This window comes from Diadema setosum, chromosome 13 (assembly GCF_964275005.1).
Source record: "Diadema setosum chromosome 13, eeDiaSeto1, whole genome shotgun sequence".
In the NCBI taxonomy this organism is placed as follows: domain Eukaryota; kingdom Metazoa; phylum Echinodermata; class Echinoidea; order Diadematoida; family Diadematidae; genus Diadema; species Diadema setosum.
Window position 1 is genome coordinate 25,704,137 of NC_092697.1, and position 16,820 is coordinate 25,720,956.

The 16,820-nt window shown below is 38.4% G+C and overlaps 1 protein-coding gene across 1 annotated transcript; it reads left to right on the top strand.

Moving 5' to 3' along the window:
* Positions 1-204: 204 nt before the first annotated feature.
* On the top strand, positions 205-6,155 carry LOC140236706 (zinc finger protein 367-like). Its single transcript, XM_072316627.1, has 4 exons — positions 205-572; positions 1,928-2,047; positions 3,404-3,548; positions 4,954-6,155. The coding sequence occupies exons 1-4, from the start codon at positions 215-217 to the stop codon at positions 5,225-5,227; spliced, it is 897 nt and encodes a 298-aa protein (XP_072172728.1). The 5' UTR covers positions 205-214; the 3' UTR covers positions 5,228-6,155.
* The last annotated feature ends 10,665 nt before the right edge of the window (positions 6,156-16,820 follow it).

A 16,820-nucleotide genomic window follows, 5' to 3' on the forward strand; every position in this document is an offset into this window, starting at 1 on the left:
CGCGCGTTAAAGACATTTCCCACAGTTCTTTGCAACTGAGGTCATACGGCGCCAAATTTGTAGTCGGCTGTTGTGAAGCGCGCGATATCAGAGCTGTGTTGTGTGTTGTGTGCTATGTGATGCCTATGTGCGGCGGGGCGCGGCGGCGGGTACGGTTGTTGTATGAGACCCCAATCTGTGTTTGTCCAGTGTTGTATTAGCGACGTTAGTCAACATGGCCGGTATTTTGACGAATTCTCCTCAAAAAATAATGCCAAATACCATTATTCAGTCTCCGGTTCGTCCAATTCAACTGAAGCCGACGCCACTGAGTCCCATGAGTCCAGGATTTGGTGATTTTTATCCATGGAAGTGGTCTGACAGTGCAAGAGACATCGAGCTAAGCCCATCGAGTTCGTGCGGAGGCTCGCCGGGAGTTGATCGAGGGATGTGCAGAGGGCGGCCAAGGGCGGAGATGATTGCAGAATTGAGAAAGGCGGGAAGTGAGTCAGACGGTGCGATAAGATGCAGAATTTGCTCACGTATATTTCCCAGAGAGAAATCACTGCAGGCTCATCTACGAACTCACACAGGTAAATAAATGAACTGATATCTCCTGTAACCTGCCCACATACACAGGGCCCAAAAATAAGATTGACTTCTAACAGTTAACTTTGTTGACGTTTAACGAAGCTCGAGTAAAATTAACACACGTGCACACCCATGCCATGATTACAGCCTAGTATTAACGTTAGTATTACTGTTCTGTGGCACACTGAAGTTAATAAATAATTCATAGCCTTGTATGTACATGTATATCATGTTTGAAAGATGCAGCCTGTTAACCTACCTCTTAAAATTCACAGTAAACATGGTAAACAGGGGCCAGGGCAGCAACAAAGACCAGCAGTAGCAGTAGAACCTCTACAGTACACAGGTACAGCCAGCGCCAGTGCAGTAGAGGCCTAGAAAACCCTATATAGAGTCTAGGCTATAGAGGTTCTAAAATACTGAGTACTGTATACAGTTTCACAAAAAGTTTTTGTACTTCATGTCCATGACCTCTTGCCAAACTAACAGTTAGATTTGAAGCTGGAAATTAGCAGGCGAGTTAAGACGCGGTCCTCATTTTGGACCGCTATTTACCAGTTGTTGCGCACTGAATGGTGAATAGTCTAGTTATTAGTCATCTTTTGTGCCAGTGAAGTTGGTCATAATAAATGTTCAGTCAACAGCAGCCAGATTACAAATGACTAGGCGGCGTCTAGACTCTAACATTGGTGAGCTCACTGAGATCAGTACCTTTCAGCCTTGCCTCCAGACAGCGCTGTGCCATGATTGGTACAAATGGTAGACTCTAACGTTTCACCAGGATGATTCTTATGAATGGGTGATAATGTTGATGGTGCAAATGAATGAAGTTGTATACAGCGCATACAAATCATGTGTGTGTACCAATCAAGGACGAGCTGTACCAATCATGGCACAATTAACAAAGGAAGGTAACATAAAAACCAATTTTTTTTTATATTTTTTTTTTTGCAAAATTTCTTATATAATTTTCATATCTTAAAGGCTCTATGCATTTAGAATGTCATTACATTGACACACAATGTTGCAAAAGATAGGCTGAAGAAAAGTACAATTTTGGTCCATTTGTGTACAGTACCAAATTAGATTCCCTTTGGACTAATAGGCTATTAGATAATGACAAATAATGAATTAAACTAAATTTTAAATGAGATACATGTACTCTAGGGCCTACCGGTAGTAACAAAATGGACCTAACTGGTTAGGCCGTACTGCTTTATTTTTGGTGGGGGGGGGGGGGGGGGGTCAATCATTCAGCTTACCATTTACCACGACTCAGGCTACGGGTAGTAGTAGCAATTTAACTAGAGTGTTTACAATCCTGTGATGATAATCTGCTTGGTATTTTTTATTTCAGGAGAGCGTCCATACAAGTGTGACTACCCAAACTGCGGTCGGGCATTTGTACAAAGTGGTCAACTGAAGACACACCAGAGACTTCACACAGGGGAAAAGCCATTTGCTTGCTCAGTACCAGGTAAGCGTTCACTATGAACTTATAATGTGAGTCTATCGTAAATAACAAGTGAAACACATGAGCCTGCATGGATTAAAAGTTAGTATAATATTTCTACTAAACTACAATCTACTGTTAAAGTGGAAATTTTCACGGTGTTGAAATTTTCGCGCAACCAGAAACTAGCATGAAAATAAAAGCACACGAATATTTTTGCTTACTGTATGTTCCTGTGCATGATGTCTTGATTCCGCGGAATTAAAAAAACGCGAAACTCTGCTTGCATGGCCAAGCGCGAAAAATTTATCGCGCGAAAATATTCACTTTTACAGTATACTTCTAAGGTGCTTCTCATCAAGCACGTTCAGCAACTGGATAAGAATTGCTTTTGTTTCTTCATGTCAATATCAGTACAGTGCACTTCTATTATATAAATCTTAAAGGACAAGTTCACCTTTATTAACATAAGGATCAAGAGAATGCAGCAATATTAGTAGAACACATCAGTGAAAGTTTGAGGAAAATTGGACAATCGATGCAAAAGTTATGAATTTTTAAAACTTTTGTGTTTGAACTGCTGGATGAGGAGACTACTAAGGCTCGTGATGTCATGAGTACAACAGTATAAAGAAAATGTAAAGAAAATTCAACATATTTTCACTTTTTTCGCATGATAAAAGAGCACTTCACTTGCCTCTTTCTAAAGGCAATGGGAATAATATTACCCATAACATATGTCAATAACGAGTCAAGGGAATGTGCACTTTTTTCAAAAGATGAAATTTTGTGAAATTCTCTTTATATTTTCCTTATACTGTTGTACACATGTGACATCATACACTGCAGTAGTCTTCTCATCCAGCGGTGACTGCACAAAAACTTTAAAAATTCATAACTTTTTAACGGATTGTCCGATTTTCCTCAAACTTTCAATGATATGTTCTACTAATATTACTACATTCTCTCAATCCTTATGTTAATGAAGGTGAACATGTCCTTTAAGACACAATCTTGTAGACTACATTTGTACGATATGGGTGTCACACATGCCAGATTTCGTTGCTATAGCACCACTTATGTCCAAGATCTTGGGGGGGGGGGGGAGGGAGAGAATATGCCCCCCTCCGGTTTTAGCACTGCCAAAAAAGCCCGGCCTGATTAGGGCTAAATGTGGCTCCTAAAGGGATAATGGATCCTTGTAAGCAAGCAAGCAAGCAAAAAAATAAGAATAAAATAAAAAATAAAGATAATAGGCAAGCATAGAGTCCCCTCCTAGGGACTAATGAGGCCAGTAATAAGCATCTTTTGCAAAGTTGCAACACAAGAGGGTCATGGGTCATTTTGTTTTCTTAAATCACTCTGATGCTTCGGATGCAGGCTGCCAGACGAGATTCACTCACGCAAATAGACACTGCGCAGAGCATCCATATGCCAGTCTACGCCGCGAGACAACACAAGTGTCTGTAAATGAAGTCACCCGTTCAGATGAGAACAGCGAAGAAGTTGCTTCATGGCTGCAGAAGTAAGTTTGTCTCTTTTTTTGCAAAGTTGGTGTACACTTCCCCCTCCACAGACACCAAACAGACAAACTTCAAATCATAGGACTCATTCTACGCATTGTATTTTTCTCTCATTAAAATTGCAAAGTTATTGTCTCAAAATTAGATATGTCTTCAAATTTTCCTTTTTCATAAAAAGTTTCCAAACCTGACAAAATGTAACAGATAGGAATTGAAGTTCTAATCGTGTTGACCAATCTAAAAAGTGCCCTCCTAAAGACAATGACGTCTATATATTTGTGTTTAAGTACTTGATAAAGTATACATTTGTAGAAGGCATGGGTGTACTTCCCCACACAGTGGAGATAGTCCACATCATTGCATGGACTTTTAAGGTCTCCTGCAAATATGGGGCAAATTGTGAAGTCCAGAGAGAAAACAAACAAACAAACAAACAAACCAAACTGCAATGATGAAATGTACCTCATATGATTTTCTTTCCTTTCGCCTTGTTTGATAATAGTGATAATTATGTTCCTCTTTTGCTGTTAATCCATGGTAGTTTTTCAGTGTTAACAGAGTCTTTCCAGAGCACACTATCACTGTTGCATCCCAGCATTGCATGTGACAATTTTTTTTCTTTTTTCCTGGGTCAACAGTAGCATAGTGAATCAAACATCTTCAAGGCAGTGTGTGCATAATGGGATTGTGAACTCGTGAACCTCTGATCTACCAAATTTCCCTGATTCTGCAGGAAGCTCCCTATAAATGTGTATCTTTTCATGTCTTAACAAAAATTATTCATCATCTCCCTGATTTGGAAAAGATTATGATTGAGATGCATGTGGCACATACATGTACCTGCATGTGTCTCTCTAATACTGTAAAAGTGAAAATTTTTGTGCGAGTGAGTTTTCACACTTTGCAGGGGACGCACTTAACTTTTTTTTTAACCGGCCAGGCAGACTACTTAGAATCAATTTTGACAATGAAGCAATATTTTGGCTAGCCAGACGGACTAGTAACTTCAGAATTTTATGATTTCTAGCTAGTCCGACATGATTTTGGGTGACCAATGGCCAGCGGACCATCGCCAATTTCGAACCCTGCTTTGCATGGTAGGATAATTCTATCTTATTTTCTATTCCGAGGAATTCAAATATAAAGCAGTATTACAAATAACAAGATAACATTTTGATGTGTTTTTATTTTTGCACTAGTTTCATATTGCGCTAAATGCGGGAAAATTTTCCAGTTTTACAGTAGCTCTCTTGAGACTGGAACCTGCCTGGTTTTAATATGTTAAGTCTGGTAGCGCTGAATCTCCTTTGTAAGGGCAAACAGCCTCACGCACTAAGCCACAGCTTATAAACATTAACTTTTAAACATAGTAATGTTTATGACTGTGTTTATTGAAACCTAACCCAGGTACGCCGACAGTCAACAGAAGCCAAGAGGCGGAGCCGGATCCACCAGCACCACGCCCACCTCCAGCCGGGGCTCGCGGAAGCGATTACGCGCCATGAGCGGCAGCACCTCGCCCGGAGAGGAAGAGGGCGGCAGCGGAGAGACCCCCAAGAGGCGAAGACCGTCAGTACGGCGATTGCTCGAGGAACAGCAGGAGAAGATGATGGGGGCCATAGCGCTGATTGAACTGGCTCAGAATTCCATGGCTCTGCCGCCTGTACCAAAAGACAGCTAGACTGCCGTGGGTACTATCTTTTGGTAGAACATTGCTCCCTCTATCTTATTACAGGGAAAACTTTCCTTGGAGGAAAGGTTTACTTTGAATGAAAGCAGATGCAGTGGAGGAGGGAAACATTGACCAAAAGTTTTGTGAAGTTTTGAGTGAAGTTAGACAAATATTTTTGGAATGCTGCCAGCATGTAACTTTCAGTCATGTGATAATGTGTCCAGATGGTAGCTGAAGATAGCTGTTGTAGTCAGGTGGCAGTGGCATTGTGTGCTAAGTATCCTTTGGTGTGTACATATTATGCTCACAATTGTTGCATTCCTCAAAAAAAAAAAAAAAAAAAATCATAGTTTTTGTCATTAGTCAATAGAAGAGTCCTATTGCAGAAACAATACCACCACATGACCAAGATGGCTGCAGACCTAAATGGCCCAACAGGACTCTTTGATGACCTACTAACGTTCAGACAGTCATAACATGGGTTCTCCTTCTGTCTGGTCATCATGTTTTGTCGAATGTTTTCTCTGCTCTGCTGCAACTGCTTTCATTCAAAACAACTTGGACAGTGTCAGGCCCAATCTCCTTACAAGGAGGACATCAGCACATCCTGTAAAGAGCGCTGCAGTAAGGAAGATGTCCAGATGCTTCACGCTAGCCAGATGGGAGAGTTTGCATTTTTAGGGGCAAGTAGGAGTCTATGAAAAGGCGCTCTGAAGATCATGGCAAGATGCAGAAAACTAGCATTTGTCTCCACTCTTATGTAGGTTGAAAGCAGTCTATGCTCTTGTTCGAGACTAATCGCTGCATATTTTTTCCAGTGGCCTCCTTTTCTTCTTATACACTTGTGTCTTTTATCGTGTTCTCTGTTTGCCAGCATTTTTGTTTCTTGTAAACTGTCCTGTGATTTTGAATCTGTAAATATTCAAATAGATTATATTGGTATCTCTAAATAACTGTGTGAATATGTCAGTGTTTATCAGTGTATGTATGATTTTATTTGTCACAGACAATAGTTATAGCTATGTGTTATGCATGTGAAAGCAAGATTTTTTTTTTCTTTTTTTAAATTCAATGGGTACTGATGTGGATAGTTATGTCCCTTTTTAAATCCATGGGGAGAAAAATGATGAAATGTTAACATTGCTTGATTAACAGAGCACTTCTCTTGTTCATTTTATTGGTGATAAGAACAGCAGATTGATAATCTGAGCTGTTCAACCAAATTAACAGTCACAGAAATGTTGCAAGGTATTGTATGATGAGGCCTCTTTTTGCTCAAATACTGTATTATATATATATATATACTATATATTTCGCGAGTCTAAATTTTCGTGAATCAGGAAATCCTGACGATTTTGCGAGTGGTTGAATTTGCGATCGTGGAGTCCTGTACTGAATGGAGAAACGTACATGCGTATGTCACATTCACATCGGGAATAGAGTCAATATTTTCGTGTGTCTTTAATTTCGCGAATAGCACCCGACTCGCGAAATTCACAAAAATGAAAACCTCGTGAAATATTCGGCGTATACAGTATGCTATGTTGAATGAGGGACCAACTACAACAACAGTAAAGCTGATGTGATCAGGTGCATTTAGTGGTCTGGTGTTGAGAAAGCAGGGGTCCCACTCATATGGATGCACGATGTAAAGACAAGTCTTTTGAAGCCATTCTTTACACAGGAACAGCTTTATGGATGGGCCTAGAGCAATGATTCTACTCTGTGTCAATAAACACTTAAGCTGAAAACAAACCACCACAAGTGAATGGAAAAGTAAACAAAAGTACATCCAGAAAGTATGGAGAATGATATCTACCCTAACATACCCCAAGAACAAGCTGAGGGACTTATGACATTTTCATGAAATGAAAAAAAAAAATGAATTCTTGCATATTTTTTCTCTTTATATTTTCTCGATATTGTCATATTGATCTGGTATCACAAATTGCTGTAAGAGTTTCAATCTAGAGAAAATGCCACATGAAAATCAAGAACAGGTCTGATTTTCCTCAATCTTTCTCAAACTTCTCGTTTCATAATTATTTATTAAAGAAAGACAGTCACTCTATGTACATTGCAGCATGTAAGATACAGCAGATCGTCTAAAAGCTCCATGTAGTACTGCTCATCATAACAGAACTTGCAATTTAACTTTACTGCTTGCATAAAGATGTAGCTCTCATGTCATGTCTTGGTTGCGTGCAGGTACTTGACTGTAGCCACAGATAAAGAATGGTTACTTTGAATATGAAATGCTCAGAAAGTGAACAAAAAATAGGTACAGTGGACTCCCATTATAGAGAAGTCATCAGGACCTGCAGTTTCCTTTCATTATGTCGAAATTTCATTATAACTGAACAAATAAACAATAGATAGCATCGAGCAGATAATGTTGCAGCCTGAATGTTTATTTCGATGTAACCAGAATTTGGTTATAACCGTGTTCGTTATAATGGGATTGCACTGTACGTACTTGTATATGGATTTCTAGTAGCAAAGCTTTTTACTTCCATACTTCTGGCCTGTATCTCTCTATAATTGCAATGCTGATTGAGAAGTACATGTACCTGGTCTTTGATACTTCATTGGCAAAGTGTGGTCTGGAGCTCCCTTTTCAATCTGTAAAACTCATCTACCAGACTTAAAGCAGAAAGGAATCAAATCACACAGTGTTTAGTTATATATATACTTGAAAGTCAGTATACAAATGATGCACAGGGCAGAGTGGATCGGTGAGAATCGGATGCGCGAGTTTAACTTTGGAACTGTTCAAACCCATAAGTGCAGCAAGTGGGTGTTAGGCTGTTTCCAAAGTTAAAGGAGGGCATCCAATTCTCACTTATCCACAAAATACAGTGTAGGCCTGTGCATCATTTGTTTTATAAAATGGGCCTGCATATTCTTGAAATTCAACTTTTTTTCCCCTATCATGCATCTGGTACACCTACAACTCTATACAAGGCTTGAGCTATGCGTTCAGATTTTTGAATACTGCATGCATGGCTAAGTGTGAATCAGTAAAAATCAATGCATAATAATTGACCAGTCAGATTGCAGAGATTCTAAAACCCATTTTATAATAGAACAAAAAATGTGGTGTCTGGGTATGGAACTTGGGATGACAGGATTTTTGTACCATTACAGTAGACTGTTGTAAGAAGGAACACATGCTCCTGGCATTCATTGAAGTTCTAAAGTTTCTTTGCATTTGTTTCCCAGACCCTGGTATAGAAAGTTTGAACAGATTGAATTCACTGGGACTGAGGAGTTTGTTACAATAAGCATTTATTGTATTATCATGATGTACACTGTATAACATTTGCTGTATTTCCTGCTGTGTTGTACACAAAATATGGCTTGAACTTGCATTTCCGTGATGGTTTGTCAAGGTAGTGTGAACATTAGGGAATAACTACTTCGGTTCACGATGCTATGCTCAATGGGATACCCTGTTTTATAAATGCCTTTTACCAGTGTATACTGTACCTTGAATCCCCTACTTTGATGAACAAGTATGCAGAATTTGCACTTTTTATATTTATTGCAAAAGCAGTACTTGTATCAACTGTAAACCATTGCTATGCTTGGGAGTGATCTTTTACCTGTGATAAGATATATATTTTAAAGAAAATATTTGCCATAAAGACTATTTTTGGGCAAATTTGCTTCGAAAATAAGCAAGCATTTGTACAGCATTTTGTACCAAAACGAGATGTCAAATAAATTATAGCGCACCTCGCAAAAGTAATTTGTGCTTGCAGATCTGTCGGGTGTTGTGAAACGTGTTGGCTATGTGTGTTTGAATGCTCTGTATCGAATGTCATCCAGCTGCGAACCCTAGGGTGCAGAGATGCGAGCTATTGTGAGATGATGGGTTGCCATGGTGATATGGTACACTGGTGACTGGTGGTAACTGACACACTCATTCTGATGAGAAAATTTATGTTGATAAGGTTGATGGTCAAATGGTACCAAACTAAACATGCACAGTCATGGCTAGGATCAGGGCTAGAATATTGTACAAACAGTCAACCTTGCCTCAGTCAAATCTATTTGGACTGAAGAAATAGCTTCAACTTTAAAGAGAAAATTCTACTGAAAAGAGGGATTAAAAAGCAATAGAATATAAAAGAGGACTTGAAAAGGCCTTCAACTTGGGCGATTATTAAACTTGTGCGAGGTGGACTTAAGCAAGGTTTACTGCAGTGCCAAACAAAATGTGCATAATCATGGCTAGGATCATGGCTTGTACACATATTGAACATACATTGCCCTACCTAGGTATGTCGGATTGCTGATGTTGATTATTATTACCACAGTTATGATGACCATACAGAAAATAACAATGATGGTGATGATTAATTTGTAACTCGAAGTACTGACGGAGCTGCCAACTGGTATGTTTTGATGATACCTGTACATTGTATTGTATGTTCTTTGTCGAATATAAGTAGATGTCACTGTGTTTTTGAGATGAAAAATGATTTGCTGAAATCTTCAATGTACTTTTCCAACATTTAAACCAAAATATGTCTTCTGCCTTCAAAAAGTTGATATCTCTTTGTATATATATATATATATATATATATATATATATATATGTATATATATATACTAGTAGTGCGAGAGATCTAATTTCTTTCAGTATATATAAATGTATATATATATATATATATATACATATATTTATTTATTTATTTATTTATTTACAGGTGTATTTATTTATCTAAAATGAAAAAACAAACTGGTAATCCATCTTTGGCCAATAAAACTCGATTTTTTTTCTGACTACAAATTTTCAGCGTCCTACACCAAATAAACTCATGCTTTACTGGCCAAAAATACATTACCAGTTTGTTTCTTCATTTCTCTGTGGAGCCAATTTTATACATTTTACTATTTTTCCAACTGCACAGGTTTGGCAGCCCCGTGATGATTGTGGTGACAGTTACGATGATGATGGTGATAGTGATGGCAACAGTGCAATGTAGAAATTTAAAAAATGCTTGAAAACAACTTTTTAACATTGTATATGTATATGGAAACAAGACTGGCACTGCCAAAAAGTAGCCAACCAGTAAAACACATCTACCCTTGTGCCTAACACACATACCTGACACATCACCATGTCACTTACTGTAAAAGTGGAAATTTTCAACACATTTCATGCAACTTGCACTTGTGCGAAAATAAAAGCACACAAAAGCTTTTTTCTTCCTTTACATTAAACTATACTATTTCATATTTTGATTACACAGAATTAAAAACTTGCGCAATTCACTTTATCCGGCAGAGGGTGAAAAATTACTAAAGCAAAAGTATCCACTTTTACAGTAACAGAATACCCTGATGAAGTCTTAGTATGAACAGTTAGACTTTATAAAACTTACACACAAATCATTTTGAAAAATAACAATTTCCTTGAAATAGCAAGGAAAGTTTGAAATGACTACCACTTCTCCAACTGTGAAATTTTTGGAATGTCGTAGAAATGGAGTCAAAAGGGGCCTGAGCTTTCGAGGCAAAATGACAAACAGGCAGGGACAGCAATCACATACACAACAAGAACAGTCAGGGGAGGGCTAAGGAAGAACAAAGAAGAAAGGGGAGGGTTGGGGGTCGTGGGCAAGAAGCCCAACGGGTAAAGGGAGGGGGATTAAAGGAGGGTGAACAGACAAAAGGCAGAGGACGGTCAGTAATGATCATGAGGACCAAGGGGGGGGGGCAACCTTTGAAGGATAAGGATGAATAGGGAGGCAACATCAAACAAGATGAGGAACATCAGAGGGATAAAAAAAGGAAAAGAGTGAAATAGCAACAGCAAGGGGGGGGGGCTGAGCAGGCAGCGAGCCCTGGTGTACCAAGAAGAGGCAACAAAATGAGAGTGAGAGTCGACCAACAAATGCAAGTTATCAAACATATCAAAGTGTATATACATTGTAACAAAGCTGCAACAAAGTTCATGCTGTATTCACCAACGGTTTATTTCTTATATATATATGAGCATTACACATGTGAAGCCCTATGGTGGCATTACAGAGATGACTGATTACCAGAGAGTACATTCCCTATAAAATCTCTTTGCTGATTACCTATAAGATCACCATGTTTGAAGATTTCTCTGGCCAGAATTCACAAAGCTAGTTTACACCTAGTCCACGGATTATATCATGCACGGTTCAACTGTGTGAATGCATATCACACATCACGTATAAAACCAACACACATCCATCAATGCAAGTTATCAAACCTTTGAAGGATAAGGATGAATAGGGAGGCAACATCAAACAAGATGAGGAACAACCAAGGGATAAAGAAAGGAAAAGAGTGAAATAGCAACAGCAAGGGGGGGGGGGGGGGGGGGGCTGAGCAGGCAGTGAGCCCTGGTGTACCAAGAAGAGGCAACAAAATGAGAGTGAGAGTCGACCAACAAATGCAAGTTATCAAACATATCAAAGTGTATATACATTGTGTATATATATATATATATATATATATATATATATATATATATATATATACATGTATATATATATATATATATACCCATCTTGGAAAATTTTTTTGTAATCGTTGGATCCATGGCGTACTTGAGACTCTTTCTTCTATATATATATATATATATACATGTATATATATATATATATATATATATATATATATATATATATATGAGCATTACTCACACCAGGGAGGTGCTAGAGAAGGAGAGACAACTACTGCTCTCCATTGAAGTCATGCGCGGCGCCACCGAGAAGTTATGCGTTCAACTACAGGTGTTACCCATGTGCTTTGACAAAAGAGAGCATTAATAATCGGGACTAGCGCTCTCACATCTAGAAATACTTGCCCCTACTGCAATTCGCTCTCTCTTTCAATGTGATGGCAACAATGAATTTGTGTCACTTGAATTGGAGCAGCGAACCAAAATGCAGTGTAAAACTAACAATTTTAACAGCAAATAGTTTAAAAGCACGCTGGAATACGCTTTAGCGGAGTACTGTATTTGAAAGATCAAAATATCCCAGACTAAAAGATTAAAAAACTAACATGCACAAATATGCGCATTATAGAAAAATATTAGGTTTTTAAGAGGGCCTAATTTTCATTTCATTTTGATTTGCACATTACGAAGAAACTAGAAATACATGTTTATAATATTGAATTCTTTCCTAACCTATTCTAAATCAATTCGAGCAGACATTTCTATTTCATTTGAAATTTTACGGTGAAATAGAACTTGTAATTTAACGAAAGGTGAAATGCGTTCTTCGTCTCCCAACTTCGTCTTGCAACTAGAGCGGCGCCGAGCATGACTTCAAAGCGTAATGGAATGCTAGACATCCCATTGTAACGCCTTGAACCCAAACATGCGTTTGCATGAATTACGAAGAGTTGCCACTCCATCTCTGTAACACCTCCCTGCTCACACACAAGGTGTGTCTACCCGTATTGACTTAGAGGCATGTTCTCCTGATTAGAAGACAGGTGTTGTACCAACTCAGTGGTTTATACGTGTGCATGGCACATTTTTGTCTTAACTCTTTGTATCCACTAGACTACCAAGCTTCCGCCCAACAGCCAGTTCTGGTTCTTATCCCTAATATACAGCGGGTATTGTGTAGACACGTATGTATCAAAATTAATGAATTCAAGTTGTTTTTACTGCAATTAATCAACAAATTGCCTTTCGATGAAAATAAGCACCATCTGTTTTTCTTATCATGGCTACTACTTCATGAATTATTTGTGCTTATTTACATCAATGAACGGCAATTTTTTTTTTTTCAATTAGCTGCAATAAGAAACAAAACTTGACCAAAAAAAATACTAAACTAAAGGAAGGTATGTCTGTGTTTATACTTGTTTTCTTCAATGAAGCAGATATAAGCCATGGCTTTTAAACTACCCTTGCAAATTGGGCCACTGTGCTTGCAAGGGCCGTATCACATCAAATTTCACTCAAACTTCACTCAAACCTGCACCACCAATTTGCTTTCACTGCATTCTTGCCATAGGAATCTCACCTTTCTGTACATTCTCCTTCACTTCTAGATGAATTGACAAGGAAACAATGAGGAGCCAAGATAAACGAATAACTTTTTTTTTTTTGCACGTTTGTTTTGTATTTCAGTTTTCAATGGAAAAACAAAACAAATACAAAGAAAAAAAAAGTTTCTTGCCAACACAAAATATCATTCAGGTTCAAAGACAGCTAGAAAGATAAAATATCACTCTTTGGTACAAATTATGTTATAAATATAAGAGCATAATGTGTGGTCACCTCTATCTGGCGTGGGCGTCGGTCAGGTAAGAGCTCGGTCAGTGGGGTAGCATGGCCCTTGGAATGGGTAAAAAGGTGGGCATATACATAAGGTGCCCTCTAGTGATCCATGAGTCATATATACACTGGTCAAGTCTCCAACTTTTTTTGTCTCGTTTTATTTCTTTTCTGTGTTTTTACAGGCTTTACAAAGATCTGTATCTAGAATGTGGTATCATCGTTTCATACATATGTACAAGATATATCCTTTCATTTGCTTGACTGGCGCAAGCGCAGAGTTTCTACAATGTATATTGCTTGTTTTTGGCTACAGATTCATTGCATCACGCCTTGTCCGAAACGGAGATTGAAAAAACAAAAATGCAAAGTTTGGATGTGACACTTGCATCCTGACAGTATTCTAGTGTCCTTTGTTACCCCCTGCTTTTAGCTTTGCGTCACTTTGGTATAGATATGCACTGCACTTTTCATCAGTGAATTTTGTGTTCAGAAACTGAGAGACATTTTTGCCTCATGGGCGTTAAACCCCGCTCCCTAGCTTCTGAATTTACTCCCCGATTCCCCAATTTACTTCCAGTCTGTGCCAAGGGTATTGTCAAAACATGGAACTTTTGGTTTCTCATCTCGCTTTCTCTCCACTGTCAAGCGTAGAAGCCCTCAATAACAAGTCATCTATGTCTTGGTAGACACTACTAGCAGGCAGCACAGCTTCAATACATTTCCAGATCAAATTGCCTCACCATCGTGCACTACAGAATATGTGGAAACTCAAAAGGACATCTTCCAACTTCACCTTCACTTCTTTGTATGTTCTTTGAATGTTCTCGGTATCTTCCAGCCCCCCCCCCCCCCCCCCAAATGACTGCAATTCCTCTTTCATGTCAATGTTTCTGCAAAAGATTTGACCAAAATATGCTGTCAATTGAAGATACACTGAGCACATGATGGTTGCTTAAATATTGAATTTGTTAGTATCATTACTTTTTCAAATGGTTATATGCATCATTTTCCACGTATCCGTTTTTATCTCAGGTAATTTCCAAAATCACTCTTCTGCATACCGCATCAAAAGGGTGTTAAACAGCCTTTAAAAGAAGGGGACCTATTCAAATCTATCTGAAAACATCATATCACAATAACTTTCCCCAACCAGAAAGTTAAGTTGCCTTATGATGGGCTGATTATATCTACAAACAGCAAATTCCCCTATAATTCTTCATGAGGGCTTCTACCTTGGCAGCAGTGGACATGCAGGAAAACAATACGAGTGAATCTGAGAGGACCAGTTCCCATTCTGATAAAAACTCGGTCGAAAATTTCGTGTCTAAGCTTTTTGAAGCTGTCAGACTCTTGATCGCAACTCCGTCCTCAGTGACCGCAAATTAGCGACTGGTCAAGTCTCACTGTTGCCATGGTAACTGGAATACTGGAATACATACGAACTGCAGGCCCTAGGACAGATGACCGTTACATCAAACATGGCACATTTCTCGGAAATCCAATGCCATAAATCGTTACCAGAGAGTCGCACCCTGGCATATCAACATAAATACTTAGAGTAGATCTCCCAAATATGACAAACATATGCCATTTCCCAGGACTAGTACATTTGACAATTTCATTCTGTATCACTGAGCAATTTCAAGCAAGTACCTCATTGTAACCAGTGTCCTTAACTAACTGCACACACTTTCATATTTAGATAGACAATATATATGTATATATTTATATATATATAATATCTATAATATATTTATAATTTCTGCTATTTTCATTGCAAATAAATCTACAATTTCTGTCGCCATGAAATGTACATCAATTTACATTGCTGCCCTTAGCCCTGGCACATTAAAAGCATATGTACAGTCTCAAATTGATCGTCCTATTGTATCCTGAAATCGGTAATCATGTGCTACTTGTATTTACACCAGCTTGTCATGCAACAAAACTTGAATTCTACCACAGTTGTACGAGCTCTAACCTGCATCCGATTCCGTTGACGAAAAGTGGCTTGACACTTGCCAGGGAGGAACGCCTGCGGATACCACATGCGACGCGCCCGAGCACGAAAACGACAACAGAACACTCTCACACAGATGCCATTGAAAGGGGTGAACCACAAGTCATTACAAATTACAATCGATACAAAAACACAGATCCAGTTCGATTTTTTTTTGCCGTCGCCATTTGTAAAAATTGACCAGACTGTGGGCATCTGGTCTTTATTGCTGGCAGAGCGTAGCAAGAAGTACACAAACATGAAAGCAGTCAACAAACAAAAACCACATCTGGCTGTTTGATGTAACTCGCCTTCTAAACTGCATCTTTTGAAGAAACCTCACAACTGCATTTGCCAGCCAGCTGTGCCATGGTACCCTGGTATATTGTATGTAGTGCTTCAACACTGCTTCTTACAAATATCAGCAAGATTACTGTACACAAATGGTTTGTATTCACTGGGATATTAACAATACTCCTGTGCACCAGTGCTTTGTTTAATACAATTTTCTGTATGCAAAACACACCCACAATACCATTTTTAACCCGTTGAGGACGAGTCCCCAGAATACTCAGGCAAGTGTCTACTGAAAATGCGTGCTGAAGCAAAATCAGCCCGTCCTCAACAGGTTAAGAGTACGCGGATGGTGCTAAGGGAAATTTCTACATTCATTAAAATCCTCATACACTTTGAATATGAATACAGACAGCAGTAATCATTCCTCCTTAACTGTTTCACTTCTGCCACCACAGGAATACAGTAAGCCATGGCATACTATTCAGGTTTATAGAAAGAATCTTTTTTTTCCGTAAAATTTCAGGAAGTGAGAAGCTGATTTTTCTTCTTTTTGTTTTGTTTTTGCACTGAATACTTAATAGAAGAGATCTCGGGGGTAAAGTGTAAAGTAAAAGATTGCAAAAGACAAAATATATTTCACTAGCTGGCCCCTAGTTTCAAATACACTATGTGACTCAGTTTGTGTGCAATGTAAACATCTTTACACTACATTGAAAATATTAAACACACACCTACGCATTTCCCAGAATAATATTCTTTTGTAATTGTTAAATGACCTATAAACAATACATACACTCTTGTTTGAAACCAAAAAACAAACAAACAAACAGACCAACCAAAAACAAAAGCTATGCTCCAGCCATGTGAATTTACAATTACAAAAATGTAACAATGCAAACAAGTCTTATGCTTACAACACTTATCATGCAAAGTGATGCGTAACATAAAAAAAAAAAAAAAAAAAATCACTTCTACTAGTTTGCCTAGAAATACAATGCCAACTACAGAGAAAAAACATA